Source organism: Siniperca chuatsi, linkage group LG4, assembly GCF_020085105.1.
Source record: "Siniperca chuatsi isolate FFG_IHB_CAS linkage group LG4, ASM2008510v1, whole genome shotgun sequence".
In the NCBI taxonomy this organism is placed as follows: Eukaryota; Metazoa; Chordata; class Actinopteri; order Centrarchiformes; family Sinipercidae; genus Siniperca; species Siniperca chuatsi.
Window position 1 is genome coordinate 25,580,620 of NC_058045.1, and position 27,679 is coordinate 25,608,298.

At 38.6% G+C, this 27,679-nt stretch overlaps 1 protein-coding gene across 2 annotated transcripts; it reads left to right on the forward strand.

Annotated features, from left to right (window-relative positions):
* The first annotated feature begins 93 nt into the window (after nt 1-93).
* ldhd (lactate dehydrogenase D) lies at nt 94-27,022 on the forward strand. 2 transcript variants are annotated; one of them, XM_044191994.1, is made up of 11 exons: nt 94-250; nt 1,128-1,240; nt 3,871-4,012; nt 6,100-6,241; nt 16,570-16,729; nt 16,820-17,019; nt 19,337-19,465; nt 20,687-20,814; nt 21,482-21,572; nt 23,503-23,614; nt 25,663-27,022. In XM_044191994.1, the coding sequence occupies exons 1-11, from the start codon at nt 158-160 to the stop codon at nt 25,841-25,843; spliced, it is 1,491 nt and encodes a 496-aa protein (XP_044047929.1). In that variant the 5' UTR covers nt 94-157; the 3' UTR covers nt 25,844-27,022. The 2 variants fall into 2 exon arrangements, with proteins under 2 accessions (XP_044047929.1, XP_044047928.1); XM_044191993.1 differs by having other exon boundaries at nt 16,570-17,019.
* Nucleotides 27,023-27,679: the final 657 nt, after the last annotated feature.

Below are 27,679 nucleotides of genomic sequence, written 5' to 3' on the forward strand. Positions count from 1 at the left end.
TCTATGAAAAAATGAGAACCTATAGAGAAATGTGACTTAGCAATTGTAAAAATTGTAATTCTTTGGTAGTTGTAATTAATTTTGAAAATAATTTACCGGAAGTCGTGTATTTGTCATGCCCCAGATTCAGTGACATTAGTCCGGTGCAGGGTAAATAATGTTGTTTGGCTTGACACTGAGCCGTAGGCTGCTGTCTCATCGGCACTGCGTCCTGCAGTGTCGCAACATTAAATCAGAAAACACAGTCAGAGTAAGTGCTTTTTTTTAAATAGTTACACTTTATCGTTTAATTTCAATGCATTGTAAGAGGTCACGTGTTTAGCGAACGTAAAATTCATACGTAACACCACCAGGTCGAAGGTTTGGTGTGTTTGGTGCTAGCGTTAATAAAGCCAATAACATAATAACAGCCCAGTAACGTTAACATAGCTAATATAGCACGCAATGTAGTAACATTGTGGACATAAGATACCTATTAACCTATCTGTTGTTCCATATACCTTTAATTAATTACCTTTAATTAACTTACAGACTTTCGACTAAGGCTAGATTATAAATGATAAAACTGAACAGTAACGTTAATGTAACATAGCTGAGTTGTATTTTAGGGGTATTGGGTTAATGTTAGCTTTATGCAACCTTATTTAGCTAGGCTATATATTGTGGTAGCTACAATATATGTGTGGTACTGTGCTCGTAACTTCTGAAAAGTACTACCCCCGAGCAGGGGGGTAAAATAATGTCCCCGGAACTTAATTTAGACCCTGGTCCCTGCAGTGGATGTCTGTAAAACTTTTACGATGCTGTCTAGGGGAAAAAAGCTTCATTCATAACCTCCCGGGATTCAGTGGCTCTTACTTTTAAATAATTGTTGGCCTAGCCAGGTGCTTTTGTTGATAAGCCTAGACATATTAAATTGACAGAGTTGAATGGGATTTGACACATTGTTCTCTTTACATAAGAGAGAAAACATAACATGTAAAGGCCAGTTTTCAGTGTAGCCTGCTGTTAAATTCAAGTGAACGATGTTATATTTCTAACATTTATTTATGTACTTTTCCTCCCACTCTCTTGTGATTCACTCTCCTTCGCTGTGTGTAATCATTTGTGTTTGTGTGTCTGCACAGAGTGCTGCTCTGGACAGCGTGCTCTCTGCATTCAGGTCTATATGTGGTGAGGATGGCGTCTTTTTGGGTGAAGCCGTCAGAGAGCAGCACGGCAAAGATGAGTCTGTCCACAGGTCAGTCTCTCTCTCTCACTCTCTCACAGACACACACATAATATTGCATGGTAATGGTGTTTTCAATACTTTGCAAATGTTTTAAAAACTGCATTTTATCCCAAAATAACACAGTAACAAGCTGTGCGACAGTAAACAAATAGGAAATGATACCAGTGGTTCAAGGACAGAAAAACCTGGCTTAAAAATATCCAGACGGCAGGTGAGGGACACTACAAAGTAGCATCAGTACATCCATACTGTGCCAGTGAGGCCTTGAGAAAGCTAGAGAAGCTCAAATGTGCATATTAGGAGAAAAAAGAAATTCGTTTTCAGCACACACACATATAGATAGGTTTTAAACAAGACCAGAGTGCCACTTAGCACCTGAGCTGCAGGATGTATGCTCAGGTTACTTTCTCACCTACACACAGCAGGCCAATCACGGTGTGAAGTGGGTGTCAGTGTTGGGTTGTTGGCTTCAGAAAGTTGCAGAAATGGTCAGACACAGCCCCCCCGATCTGACGACGGAAAGGTGTAGGAGGAGGGGGTTTCTGAAACTATTAGACAATCCGACAATCAGTTTGGCAGCTTAAGTCCAATAGTCACGCTCTTTTAGGCTCACTCTGTTTAGTACTCCACCAACTCCTTAAAAAAATATCAGGCTCTTTAGCTGCTAAATGCTCCACTATGTTCACCAGCTAGTTGCTAACTTTGTCTGTCTGCCATTTGGTTCTGGGCAGGTAGTGTACAGGGAGTTTATCAGAGCTTTTTTGCTGATAAGCAGCTGCCTGCTGTGGTTGGAAACGAGGTTAATGAGAGCTGAGTTGTGAGCCGGAAAACCAAAACAATGGGTCTCATTCACAAAACTTTTCTTAAATTCTTCTTACTTTTGCTTTTGAGAAAAGTGCCCACGAAAAATCTACTTGGGATCCATGAATCATGCGCAGCCCCTCGATTTTGTGCATGCCCCAGGTGTATCAGATGGTGAGTCCCAATTGTTTCTAAATTCGATGCACATGCCTGTTTGTGTTAATTAGCATAGGTAGACGACCAGACAACCCCATAAATGGCATTGAGACATGCGGCTCGTGTGCAAAGGAGAGAAGAATATAGTCCACATTTTGGTGTGAAGAATATATTTAGTAGGCCTTAAAAACAAGTCCTGATGAAGATGGCTTTGTCCGCCGAAACGTAGATTTTATAGCCTAATAAATATATTTCTTGCATCAGAGTTTAGAGTGTGGCTATCAGGCAAGCACCCCATTAATCCAGGTTTAGTAGTAGTTTTCTCTACTACTGCAAATATAGAAGAAACCATGACGATAAACTTTTCAGGCTATGAGATATTAGTGTTATTGTCGGAAGTGACTGTAAAATATCCAACTTTCAAAAGCGTAAGCACTAAGCAGTGAGAGCTAGGAGCAGATATATATATATATATATATATATATATATATATATATATATATATATATATATATATATATATATATATATATATATATATATATAAATTACAGCAGACAGAGACACGCACCTTGGATGAAGTCAAAAAGCAATTGTTTGACATAAAATTTGAATCCAAAAAGCATAAATCATACTACGGATTATAATGGCGTAGGGTGGCCGCCAGATGTGGAGCAGTGAAATATCAAAAGGATTGGGGGAATAGCCTAGACCGCGGTGTCAGGTGTCCAGTCAGCCAACACATCTGCGCTGTCACTAAAGATGCACTAATGGCACAATTATCCAAGTGCTCCAAACGTGCTTGTGAGTCTTTATAATCATTAATAATTTTGATCAATCATAGCCTAGACTAAACTTGTATTCCCAATCGAATCGCTTAAGCCTAGTATTAGGCTGCATCTATCAATGATGTTGTTCATAAAGCTTAGCTAATATTTAGACCTACAAATGCACCGATAAACATTTTGTTGTTAATTTGAGGTTTGGTACTACAATAATTGATTTTGCACCAAGAACTAACGCATTCTATATAGAAGCCACTTCAGCTCAATGCCTTCCTGCATGTTTCCAAACACACGTCAGTTTTAATCTTACCAAAGAACAAAGTCAGGAAAGAGAAAAAATGATGAATGACAATATGTTCGTGGAAACTTTCGTAAGTACACTTTACAATCAGATTTGATCGTATGCACGTTTTGTGAATGAGGCCCAATGACTTGAAAGAGGCTATGGAGCGCCATTGTGTTAAGGGAAGCTGTAGAGTTGGGTGATAAGTCTCTGTGGGTTCGTCTTTGTGAGTGACCTCTTTCACATTACACATAGTCATTTCATCCATTGTTCATATAAAAATACTGATCAGTGCAGCATTAAAGATATAGCTTGGCCAATTCAACAGAACTAAAAGGGTTAAACTGTGTACTGTTTTTAATGTGGAAATGATCGTTTTATCACCGCTCCTCCTAGTCTGCTTGTAACAGAGGTTGTTTGCACACAGACATTTCCTCATATGGACCTCCATGATGGCACCAGACGTGTTAGTTGCCTGGAGATTAATGATTCCTTTGTAAAAATGTACATGACTATAAATAATTCCTACTGAATTCTACAAGGGTAGAAAAGGTGCTGTTTAGTGGCGAAGTATGGAGAAGAGTGAGTGAGAGTGTTTCATTGCTGCTCTCCAGATGTCGTCCCCCAGATGTTGTGCTGTTTCCTCGTTGTGTGGAGGAGGTCAGCGCCCTGGCTAAGGTGTGCCACAACCACCACCTTCCCATCATCCCCTTTGGCACTGGAACTGGCCTGGAGGGAGGGGTCGGCGCAGTGAAGGTGAGAGAGAGTTTATGTGTGTGTAAGTATATCTGTGACTGGATGTGTGTGCATTGATACTTTGGAAATAGGAGCAGTAATAAAACTAACATATTGTACAGCATTATGTGTACTTGTGGTTTTGGCTTTAAAGTGAGAAAGCAAATAGGAGAGCAATGGTAGGACGACAACATTTCAACTTGTAAAACATTCCTACAACAGCTTTAAACTTGCAGTAACTGATTGTTTTGGTCACTTTGGGCCGCGGAAAAGAATTGTTATAAGTTAATATAGTGAACTTGTTAGCAAACAGTTGCTTATATGCATCCAGCAGTTACAGAGCTACATTATCATTCATTTGGAGTGTTTCTGGCCACCTGGCAAATGTAAGTGCAATATTCATTCTCTTTTAGCTCTGTGTTTGGTCTCCACCAACTCCTGAGGGAAATATTAGGCTCTTTAGCTGTTAAAGAGCTGCCACTACATTTACCAGCTGTCTGTCTGCTGTTTGGTGCTGAGCGGGTAGTGTACAGTGTGCGTTTAGAGCTTTTTCACTGAAAACAGCTGTCTGTTGCTGAGCGACCCCTTTCATTTCACATTGTCAGATTGTTTTCACATTGTCTTTTGATACATTGTTATTATATGAATATTGATTATAGCCACTTTAAGGAAAAATGAATTAGGGCTGGGCGATATGGCTTATAAATAATATCTCTATTTTTAGGCTATGCCATGATATATATATATATATATATATATATATATATATATATATATATATATATATATATATATATATATATATATATATATATATATATATATATAGCTTGTTATACATTTTCTCTAAAATAACATAACGTAAATTCTCAAATAGTGCAAACATATGATGATCTTGTAGAATATGATGCATTGCTGTAGATTAAACTACCCAACAGTATATAAAGTAGTTCAAATTAGCTCAATCTTAAACATCTACATCAGTAAAATTCAACATACACATTAATGTAGCAGTAATATTAATCCAGAAACATCATATATAGTAAAACACTGACAGGGACCATTTTACTGCACAATGAGTACTTGCAGAACGTTTACTTGTAGTGGAGTATTTTAACAGTGGGGATGGTATTATTACTTTTGCTTAAGTAATGGAACTGAATACTTCTTCCACCTCTGGTTAACACACCCACAGTCTAACTGCACCTGCGTTACCGGCCGAGCCTTCCCCTTTAAGGAAGGTGGCCTTGTGGGTAACCAGCGGTGTTGTTGTGAAAGTGAGCCTTTCCCTTACGTTACTTTAATCAGCTATGCAGTATACTGTAGATCATAAACCCTGCCAACTCTATGTTAGCGGATGGGACCTGAGCTAAACTAAACTAAACACGTCAAATGCATTTTTCCCTAAGATGGTTTCTGTCATTTTAGGTAGTTCTTATCAAACAGATGTATGTTCAAGTGTTTGTTTTTCAGTTTGGTTTTAAATAGTTATTTGATGCTATAAAAAGGGGTGTCATGTCATGATTGACAGCTGAGGCCGGCTCACGATTGAGTCGGCCAGGTGTATGGGGGCGGCACCTCGATACCACGGCTTCAGCTCCAAACACTACTGCGCAGACTCTGGTTGCAAATTACGTCACCAGCTCAAGATGCAGCTCCCGTATCCGGCATATTTTGGCTTAACTTTTGTACAGTGGGAGGAAGCTAGCTACTTAGCAACTTCAAATCAGGCTAATGTAAATTAAAATAGCCTAAAACCAGAAGTCTCCAAAATATGTTTTGGAGCTGTGAAGCTGGAACCGCGGGTAGACTAATCAGAGCGATCAGATGATTGATCACGTTTTCTCTTGTGATTTTCTTCTGCCACAGTGAAAAAAATCACTCTTAAAGTTAGCTGCTAACTAGCTAGCTGTTCACACTACATACAGTATGTATCAGAATTGCAAAATAACTGCAGTAGAACATGGAAATTTACAATGGAAAATTGAATATATGCCGTATAAAAAGACACTATAAGCTTGAAAAATACAAAATAACAAATATGTGGTTCTTTTGTGTGTATGAGTGCATGTACTGTATGTCTACATGTTTCTTTCTTCTGCCCTTAGGGTGGTGTGTGCTTCAGTCTGAGGAACATGGACCAGGTTCTGGATGTCCACCAGGAGGACTTTGATGTGACAGTGGAGCCTGGTGTGACTCGGAAGGCCCTCAACGCCTACCTGCGAGACACCGGCCTATGGTTTCCTGTTGGTCAGTCACACTGTTTCTTAGTTTTCACTGTATTTTCCAGTATGTCAGTGGGTGGATTCGCTCTGGGGCGAGGAAATCCATGCAAATTTTTTGCATTGTGTTCAACTTGGGTGAATGTTTACCCACAAATTTGCGCCGTTGACCAATATCATGCCACCTTGACAGTTCTGACCTTTGAGGGAGCCGGAGAGTCCCAAATGGTGGAAGCTATCATAGCTAATTAGCTGTGTTGCTCCATCCACTTTTATTTAACCTCCTCTGCCGTGTATAAACTGCTCCACAAAAGAGGAATGGTTTACAGACAGTTAGTCTGTCGTTAGTCGATGGTACAAATGCATCTTGTGTGTATAATATTGTCCTGTTAGTAATGTTACTGTCCTGTAAAATACAGAATCGTCCCGTTGAAATACAGAATCCTCCTGTAATTGGAAACTAAGACGTGTTCCGTATTGAACTGATTACAGAACACATCAGTTCCATGGTTGAACTGATTGTGCTTGTGTTCCCTATATTCTAAAAGCAGGCCTATTCAATTGATCCAGCCCAGAATCAAAATCTGGCCCAATTGAATTTGTAATTGAATAGCCCTGTTCTAAAGTATCGAAACCATAAAAAAAACAGATCTACAATCTTTAAGCTTTATTCAGACAGAATCAGGCATTGCACCGATTAGCGCAGGGTTGTGCAGGTGTGCAATGTGTGGGGGTGTCGGCTACAGCCCGACCAATATGGGATTCACCCATTACAGATACGGCGGCCGATATAGAGAATTTTTAAGCTGAATGAAAGTAGACCTTTTCTGTGTGGATTATGCACCGATTTTGCACTGATATGCTTATGCAGAGGTACTCAGAAGGCTGCTTTCTTAAACAAATAACTTGTTAAATAATATACATTGTCAACCAATTCTAGAAAATAACACTTAAAAAATAAAGAATAAATAAAAATAAAATAAATAGCTAAATAAATATCAGTACTGTTCAGTATCAGTCATTTGCTGAAGTAGCAGAAAATGCCATGGAAATACTCAAGTAAAGTACAAGTACTTCTAAATTGTACTAAAGTAGGCTGCAGTACTACTAAATGTACTTAGTTACATTCTACCACTGCTCTCTACTAAACCACATATTCTCTAACTTACTATATCGAGCTCTGAGATTCATGCTACAGCTTTATTCCAATTCTGAACCATTATTTCAATGGATTGAACTCCAATCAGAAACGCATTTTTCTTGCTTATCAAAACAAGTCATCTGTAGCAATATTTCACTGTTAATGTAACAGTCACTAACACAAACTCATGGTTTGCTGCTGCCGAGTCATGAGATAAACAGCACCTCTGCTGTAAACGTTCAGGGTTCAACGTATTTGGTGAAAAAATAGGCTCCTGACGTTATTTATTTACTTTCCAGCACTGCATCTCACCAACTATGTAACGACATAGTGTGACGTCACCACTCAACAGACTCAAACCACCACCGCACCGTCGTCTGCTGAGCTGCAGAATGATGAAGAGAAGCTCTGACACTTACCTTTCAATCTGCTACTGACTGACAAACTATAGCAGGCTAGCTACATCTCTAATACTGCAGTTGTGATAAGCATGAGTGACGTGACGGTTGTCAGGGACAGGGTTATATTAGAGTTATATTCAAAGAAGAAAATGATCGGTTCATTGTTTATTAACTTTCCAGCAATGTTTTTCACAAACTCGTTAGCAACTTACTGTGAACACACTGCTTTGACTGCACTACATCTGCTCAGCTGTGCACACATGTAGTGTAGTAGACTACATGTGCGGTGCTGAGAGTATTGTAGCGACGGCCCACATTTCCCAGCATGCACTGCCTAGTGCTGAAAGCAGGTTGTTAAGTTAGCTGGCGACATACGAGCATAGTTTACTGGCAAAAAAAAAAAGAAGAGATTTTACAGAAATACAGAAGGGAATGAGAAAATGATTACCAGTGGCTGGGTAGCGTGATGGAGAATGTGTACAAGGCCAACTGTCTGTCACCGGGTTTTTTCGAGTAGTCACTGAGGAATTTGTGACATCAAACAGCAAACCCAGAGAAAATCACAGGAGGAGCCAGAGGCTGCGGAGCACACAGGGTGTACTCTGAAAGTTCTTTGTCCCCCAAGCTGATATGGTATGTATAATAATCCTATCGGTTTTTAAAACCCAAATCTGGTTGATAGATACGCAGTGATTATTTGTAGGCTACTATAAGTTTAATGCGCATATTTAAGGTTCATATAATAAACAGTAACAGTAAACAGTAATAACGGAGTAGTAAGTATTTACTAATTTATTTATAATAATAATAAATATTATATACATATACTGTATATACAACCTTTTACACACATCTTACAAGTCCAAACAGCTCATATACAAAAACTATACAGGTAGTTCACTATATACAGTACATAAACTATACATATACTGTATACAGTGAAATTGCATCCATTTTTTCTTTACAGGTGACTGCTGCTGAGTTAGCACATATATATCATACTGTGAAGCACAACTTGAGCTACAACATTTCTGACTGTGTGCTTAAGATGACTCACTGAACACTGAGTGACTCCAGCATTGCCAATAAGATGGGTTGTGGGAGGACAAAAGCCGAGGCAGTGGTCACAGATGTCCTTGCTCCAAAGGCAGTAGAGGAGGTGATCAACAAATTAAAAAGTGCTGAGAAACTGCTCCCATTCTCTTTACAAACAGATGCCTCTATCAAGGGCAATTGCAAGGTGTTTCCCTTGACTGTACAGTTTTTCACTCCAGATAGCGGGGTCATCAACAAGTAGATTGATTTAGTTGAAAATCCAGATGAGTCTGCTGAAGGAATAGTCAATACCATCCTGAGCTCTCTTGAAAATCTGGGTCTGACTTTGGATCATGTGTCTGCATTCAGTGCACACAATACAAATATCAATTATGGCATCCACTATTCACTCTTCACAAAATTGAAGATAAAGTCCACCACTGACCTCCTCCAAGGCAACTGCCATGCACATATTGTCCATTACACTATTAAACATGTCCTGGATCAGCTCTCGGTTGATGTGGAAAATGTTGTCCTTAAGGTCTACCGTTTCTTTTCCATCTCTGCCAAAAGGAGAGAGTCCCTGAAGCATTTTTTGATGTTGATTTCCATGAAATCCTGCACCACGGTGGCTGTCACTCCACCCTACAATCACCCAACTGCTGCAGAACTGGACTCCTCTGAAGTCCTATTTTATCAGCATTGGTGATGACTGTCCAAGGCTGTTGGTGTTGAGGATCTTGTGGAGGTGTACCTCCTCTTCTGTCCCTCTTTGAAGAGGTGGTCAAGAAGCTGGAGAGGGATGACACCACATCAGCTGACCTCTATGCCATTATGCACTCTTTTCTGAGAAGACTCCGAGAAGAGTTGGGTTTTATGGCTTCCTGACAAAACAAAAGCTGAAGCATCTCTCTCCATCTGATGCTGATGTTGCCAGACAGGAGTTCACAGCCTTCTTAAACACCACTATCAGTTATGTCCAGAAGGGGTTCAATGTTTATGAGGACGACTGGCTCTTTCACCTGCAGCCCCTCTCTCTGACATCTGGGAGGATCTCCTATGAAGACATGGAGAAGATCACTGAGCGGCTTCACTTGGTTGGCAGGCTTACCATCTCCATGGATGAGCTCTATGATGAATGTGTTACTGCCAGCAGCGCTCTAGAGCGCCTGACAGAGCATCAGGAGTGGGTGTCCAGGTAGCTGACCTTCCAAACATCCTGGCTGTGGTGTCCTTTGTCCCATCCTCTACTGGGTATGTGGAGAGGGTTTTCTCTTCAATGAAAAATAAATGGACAGGTGTGCAGAATAAATGTTCTGTTGCCATAATGAAGGGTGAGCCGTCACTCTGAATTTTGAAATATCTTGTGCAGAGTTTTACAGTGCAGCTCTGGAGGACAAACGACTACTTACTGCTGCAAGAGATCAAGTGGGAAAAATAGGCCTCGACCAAAAAGCTGCTTGTGATGTCCACCAGTTCTGTAGGGTTCTCAAAGTTCTCTTGCAAGCTGGTGGAAGTTTGATGCTTGCCACGGAGTGTCAGTCAGGACACTAGACTGGAATGACTCTGATGAGGTTATTTTGCCTACTTTATTGAGTAGTTCTACAGAAACAAATGAAGGAGAAAACAATATGTTAATAAGCTTACTGATTATTATGACTGGCAATTTATCCAAATTATATTAACAAATACAACATATATAGTTGTATAAACATTCAAATATATATTTACACTAAAACCTGACTACAGTGACCTAAAACCTCAGTTTCAGTACAAATTTCTCTCACCAAATTAAATCTTAACAGTGTAATCTCACTTAAGAAACCAACTGTGATACCTGGTGGCTATAGACGGACATGGCAGCTGATCACCGCTGACTCGGCACTTAATTAGTAACGCTCAATTAACTATAATACCATACCTAAAACAAAGTAATTGTACCCTTCTGTCATCCTAATAACAGTTAATATCAATATAAACTCAATATTTATAATTCTGAATTAATATAATCAATATTAATTGTGAACTGTCCATTCCCATAACCTTTCTAACAAGTTCAGTTTGTTGTGTGATGTCTTCCATAGATGAGAGCAGCGCATCCGGGTACTTTGCCCCTGCATCAAGCCTCCGCCCCCTTTTGGGTGAAAGCAGACCCTCTAATTTGACTGGCGGTAAATGCAAATTCCAAGGTCTTTGCCATTTTAATTGCATGAAATAAGAATACTGTATTGCTTTTTAGCTATTAGGAGCCCACATCCTATGGCCATGGCCATGATCATGCAAACAATTATGTTATGTCGTTGCCGATCAATGATCGGTATCCGTATATATAAAAAAAAACACGTATTGAATCTCCAGGTAATGTATTTATGACATCTGTCCCTTTTTATGTCATTAAGACACTTTATTGTTTGCTATTTTGGTAGCCTGTCCAATGTGAAGTTACTGTAAACTAATTACATTGCTGTGGTGAAGCGACCGCTGTCTCTATTTTGATAGCCGTTTGTGCTTATTCCGCAACCTTTTCCTATGAGCCGAGAAGTAGAAAACAGATCGGTTTTAGCCCCACTTCCTACAAGGTTCATTAGAATTTAGGTCAGCTCAATTTATGTTAATTATTAACGATAAAGTACCCTCTGCTCACCGGTCTTTTGAGTGGACAGACTGTTGAGCCAAACTCCATTCTAAAAGCATGTGTTTTATGGTAGGGCCATATTTTTTCACATCATCACTAAGACTCTGATTCGCTTCGATCTACTGGCACAATCGGCACACATGCCATTTACTCAGTAACATCATTAATTCAATTCAATGCAATTTTATTTATAGCGTCAATTCATAACAGAAGTTATTTCATTGCACTTTGCATTAACTAACCTGTGATGAAGTGTTTGCCACAGAGGTACACGTATTGAATGGCCAGGGGTCCCACAGTTGACCATTTTGATCCTCTCTGTTGATGGCCTGAAACCACAGATCTATTCTTTTACTGTCCTTCGCTCTTTGGGGGGGAAAAAAATTGTAAACTGGGCATTTTTTGTTGATGTTTGACATGCAAAATGCGACGCAGCAGCTTTTAGGCATGGTGCCACTAGTTTTTTCAATTTGGCGCTGGCACTTTTACAGCGCTTGTTTTCACCAAAAGGGGGTGTGGTCGTTCTGCAGACAGAAAAGTGACGTATGCCTGCTCTCATCTATGGTTCAGTGGGTGTAAAATGCATACATTTCAATAATTAATTGTTCTTTGTTTTAGAAGATTCCATCTAAAATGTAAAATGTTTTTGCACTAATGATTGAAATTCTTTCATAATACCAGCTCTATTTTATTCAAAAGAATGATCTGTAAATACTGTTTTGCACTGGTCTTGAATGAGTACATGCCAATGTGAAGATGAATTATAAAAAAAATGTTGTTTGCACTAATGAAAGAATTATGTTTTAATATATATATATATATATATATATATATATATAATTCTTAAAATACAGTTCTGTTTTTTGCACTGCCGAAATTCTCTTTTTTTTAATGATCTGTTACACATATTCCTATCGATCTAAAGTACAAAACTGATCAAATTCAAGTTTGTGTGTGTGTTTGTGTGTTCGTCAACTACCCCTTCCAGTAGTCACTACGTCACAAAGCTTCCAGAAGAAAATATTTCACAAAGACGCAAGGATTAATTTTTCTTTACCATTTTCTGCTGTGGCCAGACCTCAAGAAGACTAGAATTAAGAGTTCAGGTCAGGTGTAAAGGTGCTATATGTAGCATTTTAATATTTAATATAGCCGCAAGCGGCAAAGATCGTGATCCAAGCAGATTACGAAAAATGACAAAATTTGACATTTTTAGAGCAGAAGACAAGATGCAGATGATTTGAGAGATTAAAATTATGAAATTATTTTAACTGTAGGCCAAGCTGTTTTTGAGATAAATGCGAAAATGTAAACTTGATTATTACAGCGTCACCTTGAGGTCAATGAGTATCATTACTAGGCCTGTCGCGATAATTACGTTATCGACTTATTGTACGATATATGGACATGACCTCAATAATTTTTGCTGACCTCGATATTGCCCATTGTGTTTACATGCGAGTTTGTTTACATAAGAATGTCACCAACATTTTAGCCAACATGATGCCAGAATAAACAGCAGGGTTTTTCCTACATTATAAGATTTGGGGCGCAGTGCGTCACAGCAGTAATCACAGTCCTCGGTTCTTCTGCCAACAGCGCCGGGTCTCGTCTTTCCTCTTGTGCCGTGTGTAGACAGTCAGTAGGTGCGTTGTGTAGTGTAGGCAGGTTCGAGCTTCTCTCTCACTCTTTGGATCTCTGGATTAGAGTGTTCCTATAGCTTGTAAATATTTAAATAGTTCGTTTGATCTTCTCCCTCCCTTTGCAGATTAAAAAATTCTTTTTTTTTAACTTCAAATATACAATGTCCCTGTAGTGAGTTTGTGATTTTTTTGGCTAAAGATTTCTCTATCTCTCCCTTGCTGCAACTGACACAACCCCTATGCTTTATGCAAATAAATGCGATGGAATGCCATGCAAATGCCCTTAAAATGACAATAATATCGTTTTTCGCAATTATTGCTGGAACAATATATCGTCCAACAAAAATATTTATTGTGACAGGCCTAATCATTATATGTGCTTGAGTAGTGGGTGGAATTGTGAACCACCCGCCAATTTTTGTGTTTCTACATCTTACAGGTTTTTTGTAAAGGAAAATAATTAGAAGAAATTTTCAAGGGTCCAAGTACAATGGGCAATTTTGGAATCAATTTTTGGAAAACTCCTGGACATGTGTCTCCAATTTCAGGTTGATATCTCAATGCGTTCACAAGTTTTAAAATTAGCTATTTTGATAAAAATTGATTTGCTTGTAAAATCGGAACGGAATGACGTATCAAAATTTCCTTAATAGATTTTTGCCAAGAGTGAAATGAATAAACCGAGCTCTGTGGCCCTCAGCTCATTGGCAATCAACACTCCCAAACAATGGTATTTTATACTGAACTAGGATTACAATGCACATTATTTGTTTTGAATCTCACAGGTAAAATGTAAAATTCTGACAGATATGTACCATAGGGCTCCAGACTAACTTTTTCCACTAGTAACCGTCATGCAACCCCCTGGGGCCCTAAGCAAAATTCTGCAAAGGGGCCCTCCTACCTGACCTGTGAGCCATGTAAACCATTTGCCATTGCCACACAGTCACACCTGACACCACAGTGCTCCCACTACAATCCTCCCTCCTTTAAAACTGTTTGCTCCATCTGTCGGTCTCAGAATAAGTAGACCTCTACAGAACAGAAAATACAAACAATATTTATTTAGAATATTTTCAATAGAATCTGTGAATATTCTACATTAACATAAATAAGAAATTGTAGAAATTGTAGAATATCAAATGTAGGAAATTATAAAATATAACACTGAGCTTTGGCTCTGCTGCCTGGTAATTAGTCCAGTCAATCAGTTCATTTTAAATTCATTATTTAATCAATAGTCAATCTCAATCCATTGCATTAGTCCAGAGTTGTAACCTTGACTGAGAGACTAGATAATCATTGTCTTGTTTTAAAATTACGTGAATGCACGTTCACGTGCGACATGCTTATCTTTTCCGAGCTGCAGTTTAGAAACACTGTTGGCATTTATCAAACATAATAAATAATTGTATTTCACTCTCACTTTTGTCAGGCACAAAGTCACAGCTCTGGAAGTGGCTGGCAAGCAAGCAAGAGAGACAGACTAGAGAGAGATGCACTGAAGCTAGCACATCAACTTAATCTTACTGTTATTTGCTGATATCAAACTTGGAGAGGAGAGAACACAAGTTAACCTGGCTGCTGTTCCCACAATTCACTCTTATGGTGTTTGTGTTTTTTTTTTCTCTTTTCATGACCAGAAGGATACTTCCGCTTCATCTTCTCATTCAAGTTGTAAACACTGACACCCGCTTTGACACGAGGGGGCGGCGGGGCCTTATGCAACTTGCGTAGTGAGCGTATAGGGCCATACACACACACCAATTCTTGCTCCCTCCTGGTGTTTCACATTATATATGATGATGATTTTAAAAAACAAAACAAAAAGAATAGCGCCTAGTTATAACATTTAGTGGCACTGTCTCCAAAAATGGTCGCAAAATGCATCTAAATGGTCGCAGTCTGGAGCCTTGTATCATAGATGCTGTATTTGGTCTTAAAGGCTCTGCACACCTACACTGGTGTTTTCACTTCTGGCTGATTGGACCTCTGCTCAGGTTGAAGTATGGTGGGAAAATACGTGAGGTCACCAGTCATAACATACAATAAGAATAATAAAAGTGTAAATGTTCTGCCTTTACAGGTCCAACTACAGATTTTACACATTTTGTAAAATTTTGTCTCCACTGCCCTGAGAAGGGGTCCAATCAGGCAGATGAGTGAAAACACCTGTGTGGGTGGACCATGAGTGTGCATGGCCTTTAATATTGAGAAACAGTAACATTGACATTCCACTGTTGTGATATAGCAGCTACCAATAATCAGGACCATGTTGTTATTTGTTAAAAGTAATTATACTATATATATTATAATAGTGGCAGAAAAATGGCAACAAGTGTGGATGTCATTGATGCAGCTGTACAAATTGTTGTAAGTCAACATAGAGAAATAACAACTCTTAACACTTAAATTAACATATTGCTCTGATCAATGTTAAAAACGTTAAGTTAACTGCTGTTAGCAATCGCTACCATAGCTTCCATGTCAACTGAAAATGATGTCAGCGGGATGGATGTGTCGCTACTGATTGGTTAGGGCAACACAAAATCATCCCCCAACAAGAAATCAGCTAACATGATCACAATGTCAGGCTGAATGACTGAAGTGAAAAGAAATGGCAGTTCAGTCTGATTATCAGGTTAAATTATGTTTTGTTTGGCTTATAATCTTCTCCACCTTGTGAACTCTTTCATATCCTGGGTGTGACGCAGCGTTCTTAGCATTGCCCTCAGTGACTCTGGCCTGCTGTGTGTTTGGCAGTGTTTCAGCCGGCCTGGTCAGTCATCTATGCCAATAGCATCAATCCAGCATGTGGATATCTTTCACTTTTCTATTTCCCTGTTGGTCAGTCATTCACATAAAAAGCCTTTTACAAGATAAATCTTTTCCATTTTGGAATGCACCAAGGATGTATGTGAAACAATCTAAGTCTCCTTCCACTCAGAGCATTTTTAAACTCTGCAGGAGTAAAAGACAGTAATGTCAGATTTGTTTCCCACTACTTTGCCTGGCTGAGTATGGATTACTACTCAGCCTTACTGATATGTGTAAAGCATATCAGTAAGATGACACTGAGGCAGATCATTTTACTCATCTTTGCTCCATCAGAGGTGACATGGAAAAATGTTTTTAAAATTTGCTGTTATGTAACAAATAAACTGTTTTAATACATTGGGGTTTTTTTTACCCATTTTTAGCTGACATTAAAGGAAGTTAAATTCTTACATCCAGCAGGTGGGGATATTGGATAAGAAATCTTAACCCCCCAAAGTGATTTTCAACTTTATAAAAAACAAAGTGAAGATTAAATGATTTAAAAAAACCTAAAGAGTACAGGGTGATTTAAAAAATCAGTGTTGAATTTAAGGTCAAGCACTGTCTACACACAAATGTGGGTGTGACAGGATTATAGTAGATTTACATTTTCTCTATGTATTATTTTGTATCATTTCTTAAAATAATTGAGGAAACACTAGTGATGTGCTTTAATTGTCTCAGATCCTGGGGCAGATGCGTCTCTGTGTGGTATGGCCGCCACCAGTGCGTCTGGTACCAATGCAGTGCGTTATGGAACTATGAGGGAAAACGTCTTAAACCTGGAGGTGGTGCTGGCTGATGGGACTATCATACACACGGCTGGGAAGGGCCGACGTCCCAGGTACACAGTAGCCATTTGCACCCTCAAATATGCAGTATTGCCTAGGGCAGCTTGCACTTACCTTTCTTTTCTATCTTTATCAATCTTCAGGAAATCATCAGCAGGCTACAACCTGACAAACCTGTTTGTGGGGTCAGAGGGCACCCTGGGGATCATCACCAAGACTACATTGCGCCTATACGGCATCCCAGAGGCCATGGTGTCAGCTGTCTGCTCTTTTCCCTCCATCCAGGCTGCTGTAGACAGCACAGTACAGATTCTACAAGCGGGAGTACCCATCGCCCGCATCGGTGAAAAGATAATGCCTGCACCACTCGTAGAAGAAGGAAAATATTTCTCTAAGTCATTGATGAAAACATATGATATCATATTTAATATTCATTTTGACAATAAGTGTGTTTCCATCCACCTGTTTTTATGGCCATTTTTATTTTTTTGCATAAATAAAACCTGAATGGAATCGCATGAAAACATTTAAACCCTTGGCTGAGGTGGAAAAGTTGGTGTATCAATAAAAAGAAAATACAAAAAAATGAAAAGGAAACAGACTTAGCAAATAAATCATGATGCACAAGGAGCATGTAACTTATTTGTCACTCAAGCTTCCACTTAAGAGACGAAAACATGAGATCTGTGTGGAGCTCTTTAAATTACATCATCTTGTTGCGCTGTCTTCGGCTGCAATGGTTTAACTGCACCTGACTGGAGAACTGGTGCGAACTGTTTATCTCGATGTGCTCAATATTCACATAACAGTAGTGGATGGAAACGTGCCTTAATTCGCATTTTGGAGATTTTCTGAAAATTCAGTTCAACTTTGCGCTGCATTTGGATGGAAATCTGACTAATGCCAGATATGCAATATTATTCTTATCAGTCTCACCAAGAAGAATAGATTTCCTATGTTAAGTGAAAACCATCTGTGAAGATTCTGGTGTAATTGTGTAGTGTTTTGACATCAGTAATAATATTAATCTATAATGCCATAAGCCCCAGCATCTTCTTTATGTCTGTTGATTATTGTCAACCTTAAAACTAACTTATTAGCGCCAGCTACTAGACTGATGTTGCGCAGTAGACTGTAGTGAATTGTAGGATACACTTTTCACGTGGGTTATGTGAACTGTGTCGGCATTTTTCAGATGTTGGATGCAATTGCCTACAGACTGTGTGACTGGTATCTGTTAGATAAAAGTAAGAACAGGAACTTAAAAGCTGGACACAATTTTTAAAAAAATGTCTGTAGTTGCCTGCATGAGCACACATGTTGAGCCAATCAGTTTACAGTGATGACATAACTTGGCTAAGGGTAGAAACCATCACGGACTAGCCCTATTTCCATACAGTAACATGAGATCGGATATCCCCTGCTGGATGAGTGCACTGAGATGTAAGTGATCACAGCTCAGCACATCAGGACATGGCTAAAGCGTGCTACACTGGTCTATGTGGGCTTTGGGGCTTTAGTAGTCAATCATTGCAAGCCCCCAACCCAACGTCTTCGTTGTTGGCCACATCTGGCTCCAGTCTAAACAAGGCTCAAGATGTCTGTTGCAATTAATTTACTTTGACATCTTGTGTCAAAACCTGAGTTTTTAAAACCCAGGAGGAATTTTTGATCACACACTGTAAAAAAGTGATTGGTCAATGATGAGATCTGATTTGATGGCTTCCTTATAATATAAGTATATTTACAATGGACACGTGCCAAAAATAGGTCATGTTGTAACTTACTTTGAAAGTCTCTGAAACTGAAAACTCCAAGTCCACCGTCTACAATTCATTGTTCTCAGCAAGTGTGTGACCTCCAGCACAGCAAGACCAGACTTCAAATGACACCAACATGCTTGACACATAAAGGGATAATGCAGTGTAATAAAAACTCTCATTGGGATTAACTTGGATTTGATTGATCCAGATTTTGTATAATATTGTATGTGCTAAAGACGGTGCTGTTTGCCACAAAGACATTGAGAGAGGAGCTTTTGCAGCTGATTTGGACAAAGTTTTCTATTTCCGAGATGTACAAAGAGAATTTTAACAATGAAATCAAACTTTTGAACGTCTAAGCATTGTGTATGCTCAAAGAGGAAGACATCTCTTCAGAACATGTCTTTGATAGTCTGCCAATTTCTTCACAGTATGTGGTCAAGACTGAAGATGCAATTAAATATGGATGAACTGTTGTGATATCTCCAGGCTTCTCAGACCAGCCTGGCCCACATATAAAGCACAATACTGGTGAGGATCTAAATGTGTGTGAAGCGTTAGCCATGTTAATGTAATCACTCCGGCAAGACACTGACATCATTAGGCTTAATGAAAGATAAAACAGCCACTGAGAGATGGAGGAAAGATGAACAGGGAACAGACAAAACAAGGAGGAGATGAACCTTTATTGATCTCTTAGTGAAAATGGATACCTGCAGTGGAGGGATAATAGAATACAAGAGTGAGAAATGTATCATAAAATTAGATGTGAAACAAGAATATCAATTATTGGCAGTTGGAAAATACGTATTTGAGTTGACCTATTTAGATGCATCACACTGACATTTGTCTTTGTTCTCTGTGTGTTTTGACTGTGTGTGAATGTGTGTTATTCAGAGTTTCTGGATGATGTGATGATTGATGCGTGCAACAGGTTCAGCTCTCTGTCCTACCCTGTGACCCCGACTCTGTTCCTGGAGTTCCACGGCTCTGAACGAAGCCTCGAGGAACAGGTCAACACAGCTGGTGTGTGAGTGAAGTGTACAAAAATCACGGACTTGTAACAACGTCAAAGTCACACCCTATTGCTGCGGATAAAATCAACCTTCAAAATTATTATGAAAGTAATGTGTTTTATCACAGAATTTTGAAATATTCTCAGAAAGTGTAATCTTGCTGATGAAATCAAACATGGCCTGAATTGAAACATAACACATTTGTCACCAGCGAAGGCAAATAATGTAACAAGTGTGTCTGAGACAGGGTGGAGTAGAGATTTGGTGGTTTTTAGCCATGCTAGCTGCGTAGGTCTAGGGATGGCAGTGCCGATCTGTTAGTCCAATACTTTATTCCAGAGTGAAATATCTCTAACTATTGGATGAATTAGATGGACATTTGGTGGTAGATATTTATGGTCCCCAGAGGATAAATCCTAATGACCCTGGTAATTCCTGACTTTATATTTAGTGCCACCATGGATGTATTAATATGAGAACTAGATACAGGACTCCAAAATGGCTCCCATTCCCAATGAAAGTTAGTCTCCCAGTGAATATCATAAAAAGATATCTCCCTTCCTAGATTTCTTCCTAGAAGTGTGTCTGTCTGTGAACCTGCCGGCCCATCCCATGGCCTTTCTATATTCTGGGAAAGTACATATTACATATTACAAAGCGCAATAACTGACCATTTTTTGAAGTTCCAGGTGTCCTGTCAACAGTTTTACAGATGTGTCTTTTGTAATGGCAGTCTATGGGGAAAATGCTTTTTGTGCTGCAGGGGATTCTAAAGATGAAGTACTGTGGTTGGCCACTGGGGCAAACTGGAAGCAAGAATAGCTCACTGCACTGTATCCTGCTCTCTTAATACTGTACATTAATGAGTGCCACCATTAGGTCAAAAGTAGCCCTTTTAACAGCAGACGTCTGACTTGTCATTAGAAAAAGCACAGGTGGAACCAGTAATATTAACTCTGGCTCTGTTCCAATGAAGCGAGCCATCATACACATTATACTCGGGCCCTGGAACAGGCAAAACTTTATGGAATCCAGACATTATCAATATTACTTTGACATACGGTGACGTCAAAATGTTTGCCGTAAAAAACTGGCTATTCCACCTTACAACATTTCATCAATCAGTTCATGTCAGCGTACCTGGTAAATGGTCTGCATTTATTTTGTGCTTTTACCCCAAGCATTTTACAATGTGCCGCTCTTTGTTTTTTTTTGGTGTGTGTTTCTACAGAGGACATCACTCACAGTAATGGTGGTTCAGATTTTCAGTGGGCTAGAGATGCAGAAACACGGGATCGGTTGTGGAAAGCTCGTCATGATGCCTGGTACGCTGCTCTGGCTCTCAGACCTGGCTGCAAGGTAAAGAAAGCCTTCTGCCACTGGTTTTAGCAGTGAAATACCCAGTTAATCGTAGACCAAAAACATGGGAGTCTTAAAATTATTGCTGACCCCCCCATAATATTTTTAAATTGAAAACAACTTTGCGTAATAGCTATATTAAAATACCTCTACACTACCCTGTGCTTGATGTGAGAAAACACTAATATTAGAAGTATAAGAAGACAAAAAATAAGAAAAGTAAGACACTACATTTCACCACCAAACAGCTCCTTTAATGCCCTGAACACCACAGACTGATGATAAGTGTAAGAGGGTCTTTGGGGCAGGTAGATGTAATATTGTTCATTACAACTATTCCAAAGGGATAAGACAGTGTTCAGCTGGCAGTATCATATTATTACCACTTACCACAATATTACGCTCCTCTGTGACTGCTGTGTGGAAAACTCAATAGCGTTAGAGCTCAAGGTACAGGGCTACTGGATGCTGCTTAAATGTGTTTTAACGGTGAACAACAGGGTAGTTAATTACACCCGAACACCATAGCCATTCTGAGACAGTTTTATGTCTCACTTTATTAACGTTTTAAATCCTAGTGTTTGCAGAAGACAACCACATGATGTAATTCCAATACTGTGACCTTATCTTCCCTGCGTGTGTGTGTTTATGTGTGTGTGTGTCCCAGGCCTACGCTACAGATGTGTGTGTCCCTCTGTCTCGACTGCCTCAAATCATAGTGGAGACAAAGGAGGACCTGACTGAGAACAGACTTACAGGTGAGTACACTGCAGAGAACAATATTAAAGGTGTTTACATGACTCAGTATTAATAATGTTAGTAATGCTTGATATGATTGACTGTGAGTATAAAGCTTCAAGGTGCATTATTGGTAACCTGTGAAGGTATCCTAATTATTACAGTCAGAGCATTTACGCTAAGTGCAGAAAAATTAAAAAGACTGACAGGACACCTCATAGGGATACATTACAATTGTAATTATAAGTCACAAAATTGCTGCTAATGATTCAAATTGAATAGTTTCTTAAATGATCTGATCAAATGCTCTATTTAACAGACCAGTTATAGTCATCCAAAATTACCTTTAGATTAAGTGTTAATCAAAGAGTACAGTGCGAGATTAATTTTCTTCTGTTGCCAGTGATGGAATTATTTTTTCACAAATAAGCAGTATATTTAAAAATGCAGTATCTAGCCTTATGGACCGTTTTTGTATATACCATTTAATGTGGCCAGGACATATGGGTGTGGCCAGCATTTAAGTAGTTTTTGGTGTCATGTCAAGACTAGTGGCCACAACATCAACACCCATATTTTTTCCATCATAATTAAGTCTCGACACTTAGCCAATGTTTAATAAACACAATGGACAAGATTTAGAGTGTCAAATATGATGCAAATTATTTTATTTTCCAGTCACAAAAAGAAAATACTGACCAAAGGTAAAACTCACCAAGGAAAATGGCATACTGCTATTTTCCATGATATCTAGTCATTCCTGTTTAGGAAAACTATCGTATCATATTATATCATATATCACATCTCTAGAGACCATCATAATAGCACTTTGTTGATAAGAGCTCCTTCTCCACCAAATAAAAACATAGGGCTTCATGTTGAACTGGTTGTAGTGTGGCATGCAAGTTTAGCAGTTTTACATCGCTTGTAATAGATACAAAATGAATTGATTCGGCATGAGTTCACCAAGTAAATTAGATATGGATAAAGATAGATATGTGCTTGCTGTCAGCAGACGGTACACACTTATAAACTAAAAGTGGGATTGTTGTGACAGTGGATTGTGCTGTCAGTCAGCACCGTCAGACCTATAGCAAGCACTGTCTCTACTGTTAGCTACAGTAGTTAGGAAGCTCAACAGCTCATAATGGGTGTGTCGATTTTAAGCAAAGACTTGAACTTAAATTAAGTAATCATTTCTACAACAGGTATTAAATTGCATTCTATGTTGCATTAAAAAGGTCTTAAATGTCTTACATTTAACTTGGTGAACCTTGCAGAAACCCTGAAATATTAGTTATAACAGATTTGAATAAAATCTATAAAACCATATTGTATTCAAAGTGTATTCAGTTGATTCCCTACAAACTGAATATGCTACACACAGAAACAAATGCTGTATTCTAATTTAACTTAGGGTCAGGGTTTAGATTTAAAGAGAGCCTGTTTGCTGAACCACAGCAACTGTGGCTACATGTGACAATGATGGGATAATAGTAAAGGCTTGCGTACAGTAGCACAAGCAGCGGAAAAGTTGTTAAGTCAGCAGACTGACTCAGTAATGTCAGTCACCCAGTAATATCTACCAAAACTTTGCTAACATTAGCCAATAAAAGCTACTGGCCGAGTAAGGATGTAGCAGCAAAACCTCTGAGATTACTGAATTGAAAAGAGCGTGTTTTACTGCAGTTGAAATCAACTTTTCATTTTTAAAAGGAAAATCTGTTATTTCTTTTTTCAAACGTTACATAGTCTCACTTTAAAGTGCATTATCACACAAAAGTGTCTCAAAATACTTTACAAAAGATAACAAAAAGCAGGAAAGACAGCAGCTGTACTAACACAGTACAAAGACCATGAGAGAAGGGCTTAGAATAAGAAAGGAAAATGAAATTGATATTGTATGTTCTCCGGAGTAATGAGAGTAAATGCTGTCTTCTGTACCTTCAGGTCCCATAGCAGGTCATGTGGGTGATGGTAACTTCCACTGTGTGATGGTGGTGGACCCCGGTGACCCAGAAGAGCTGCACAAGGTCCACCTGTTCACTGAGAGACTGGCCAGGTAATGCTTGTCGGAACCTCTCACCTCTCTTGTCCTCTGATAGCTCTTACTTTCTCACAAATCCTCCACCAGAGAAGACTTTTCTCTATGGGGTTACCTTATGAACTAATGCTTAACTTTTGTGAACCACTGTAGTTAAATTGGGAGCCAGTTCAAGAATATCGTCATCCTTATTTGACACATTTACTGTACATGTAGTAACTACTGTTCGTAGTTAACACTGACATAGAATTTGACCTTGCAGGAAACATTTGGTGATTTTCATGTACTGAATTCAATTATTTATACCAGCCTCAATGTAGACTGGAATTTCTGATTGTCATAACAACACTAATCTCAGTTTTTTAAGGGTTGTTAAAGGATGTATGCTTCAAGCTTCAGTAAATGTTCTGCCCTGAAGCTAGTCAGGTCGAACGGCCTCACTGCTCCGTTTTATCAACTTTTCCTTGTTATCTTCTGTCATTCACTCAACTCCTTTCTCTTCTCCCTTATCCTTCCCACACTTTGCCTAATCCTTTTCACTGTGCTCGCTTACCTTCAGATAAATTCACATCCCCTTTCGCACTCTCACCCATCTCTCTTAGCTGATATTGATTTCAGAGGACTTAACTTTAAGTATTGGGTTTTGAAAAGGCTGTTGGATGGTGTGTTGTCTGTCCTTAAATGATGAATTTTGCTAAATGCCTACACGATCTTCTCAAAATCTGTAAAAACCACTGGCTGTACCAGGGTCAGTTCTAGATCCCAAAGTAATGGCGCAGAGGAGTATATGAAGAAAGCCACAGATACAGATAACAGTAATAATGGCCAATAGGTTTTTAGTGGTTATGGTTTAAGATTTGATACCCAGATGGGAACATAATGACTTCTACAGAATTGTTTATGTTTAGGTATTAGGTTAGCAATGGTTAAGTATAGGTATAAAGTGTGAAATGGTTATGGTTACTGGGTTATCGATATTTAATGTACAAGGTTAGAAATTGTTATTTTTAGGCTTTAAAGGGATATTTCACTGCTGGAAAGTGGGCTGTCTAAGCAGTAGAAAGACACAAATATTTTTGAAATTGATGCTACATGACCAGAGAAAAAGAGAAAAAGGGCTGTGGTATTCCTTTTTACTCAAAAGGTAGAAAACCAGAATGCTGCATTATTAATTTTTTTTTTTTTCAAATTTTCTATAGATATCGCGATAATATTGTTAGCATTAATTCTTTTGGCCTCAATAATCATGTAGTGCAAATCATGACAGCCCTAGTCTGCACCTATATAGTTAATTAGTTTTCATTTCCATGTCATACCAAACATTGGCCCTTTCTACGTGAGATTTCAAGACAGCGCTGTAATATCAAACATCAAAAATATAGCTATTGCTATAGATATCTTCCAGTAACAAATGTACAAAACCAAAAGAAAAACATCAGGTATAATGTTATATTTACTTGTATATACCTTCAAATAACATATATTTATGTGCAGATATTGAACCTTTTGCACTGAATAGCAGGAGAAAGAAAAGAAATGTTACAAAGTTTATCCTGATAAAGGATTTTTTCCTCAATTTCTGTTTTTATCTAAAAAATCTCTAAAATAATGTATTGCATGCTTCCCAGTAAAAAGGACAATAAAAAACAAAATGAAACTTGTTTTCTATATCATTAAGGCAGCACATTGAACAAATCCCCTGTTCTTCTTCCAGACTGATATACTATCCAGTTTAATGGAGATTGTATCGTTTTAAAGTATTATGTAGAAGCAGGCTCCATTCAGATATTATTATGGAGATAGTTATGTTAAGTTATAATGTGAAAATATTTACATTTAGTTATTATATTAAATGATTCAAATTAGGCATGAGTTTGGTGTAGTTAAGGTTAAGTTAAAGATCATTGTAGCAGTTGTCAATATTAGTAGTGTCAGTTTTAGTTAGTTTAGTTTTATAAAACGTATTGTGATATTAGTAACAGTTAAAGGCAGGGGCTACTACACTGCAGTACTGAATAAACGCTACATTTTTTACAGTAAAATAATGTGGTTTGTTTTCCCTCTAGGCGAGCCCTGGCCATGGATGGTACATGTACAGGGGAGCACGGAGTGGGCTTAGGGAAGAGAGTGCTGCTGTGTGAGGAGATGGGACCCATGACTATCCAGGTCATGCAGGGTCTCAAGGACGCCCTTGACCCAAAGGACCTGATGAATCCTGGGAAAATTCTGCAGCCTAGAGAACTATAAACACTATTTCAGTTTGAGGGAAAGTCACTAAACACAGAGAATCTCATCATGATTTGCTCACTGTTCATGGCTTGATCAGAGGCATTTTTAGAGCATATTGCACACGAAGTAATTCCTGTTAAAACATGGCTTCTGGTTGAGACATAACAGGCAGGGATCACTCAAAAGTGAAAACTAGGATATCAGTAGGAAGACGTTTTTAATGTGGGACATATAGGATTGTACATAAATCTGTGCAGGTGTTACTGTGTGGTCACCAGTAATAATGCTCTCTTTTCCAGTTTGGAAAAGCAGTTAGCCTTTGATCTAGAAATTCAAGTGAATCAAGAAAATCAAGAATGTTTTAATTTGAATGGATTGTGGTGGCAGTTCATTGCTATCCTCCTCACTATGTTGGATTTTTCATGCAAACCTACATACATTAAATGAGGTTTGTTTTTGCCTGACTGACCTGCTAAAAAAATATATCTATTCCTTTAACTACCAATAACAATAACAAAATACACCATCAGTCCTTTGCAGACGACTGATTTTGTCCAAACGTTTTGTTTTGAAAATACAACATTGTGTTGAATCTGAATCAGTTTTTTGTCTCTTCACTTTGTTTCTGCATATCTTGATAATTGATTATTTGATATCAAGCAAAAATGCAAATCTCTGGCTGATTTGCTACTCTTGCGTATTTCCCAAAATGTCAAACTATTCCTTTAAACAGTTTGGTGAAATGTTCCCATTTCCATAGACACGTTTTCATATCTTGAACACCAAGTAGATCAAGTAGAAGTTAATTTTCAACTTTGCACTTGATGTATCAGGCTCTTCTTTCCCTTGACATACAATGGAAATTTATAAAGCTATCTTTTTTGAGTTAAAATGGCAGTAAGTTTAAAACAAGCCATATCAATAATAAGTCTGGTCTCACCTATGTACCTGATGTTAGAACCTACAGTAGCCTAATTTTATGACCTCTTTGAACTCATCAACATATTTGGGATCGACTGCACCAGAGCACAGAAAATGGAGGTGACACAGCAGTGTATTGTGACACTTGATTAATATGAAGAAGTACATCTTGGCATCAGAGGGTAGCTACAATACAGGATGTGGATTTTAGACATATTAAAATTCCACTTTATCTCCCTGTGGTAGTGAAACACTAAATAAAGAATATTGATGGATGGTTGTGAGTCATTGCTTTTTCTTTTGCAAGACAAACTTTACTTGGGAGTGATTTGTCTCTTTCTGATGGGGACACTCAAATAAAAATATAATAGGCTGCCAGTTTGCTTTCACATCACGGTCCCATGGATATTGAACTGGACAGATAAAGGAACTTGCCAACTTAGCATTCAGACTGTATGTTTATATCGCCTTGATCCAGTCCTGTTACAGTGAAGAAGTAATACTCTGCTCCACCACAGAGTGTCAGCAGTGCGTCCCCTCAGCTCAGTGGGGACAGACTTTGGGACAAACATGCAGTGTCTCACGCGTGAAAAGAAGACGACGGATAAAATAAAATGCTAATTTATGCCTTGGTAGGCCTGTAATGTTGTCGCAGCTTTCAGCCATTAACTAAACAGCTTCAAGCATCTGTGTTCATCAGTTTAAAGTTTTTTGAGTTGTGTGAATTCTACCTATAGTGATTGATTTGAATAACATTACATTATAGGACATAATAAATTACTTTTATCGGTTTCAATGAAATCAGTGAATGCCAATATGGCGTAGAAAATAATTGTTTACATAATTGTTAACAATCTTTAAAAACAGTAAAGTCAATTTTATTGTTCCACTTCCTGCTTAGTGGGGTAATACTGTCACATGTACAGTATGAAT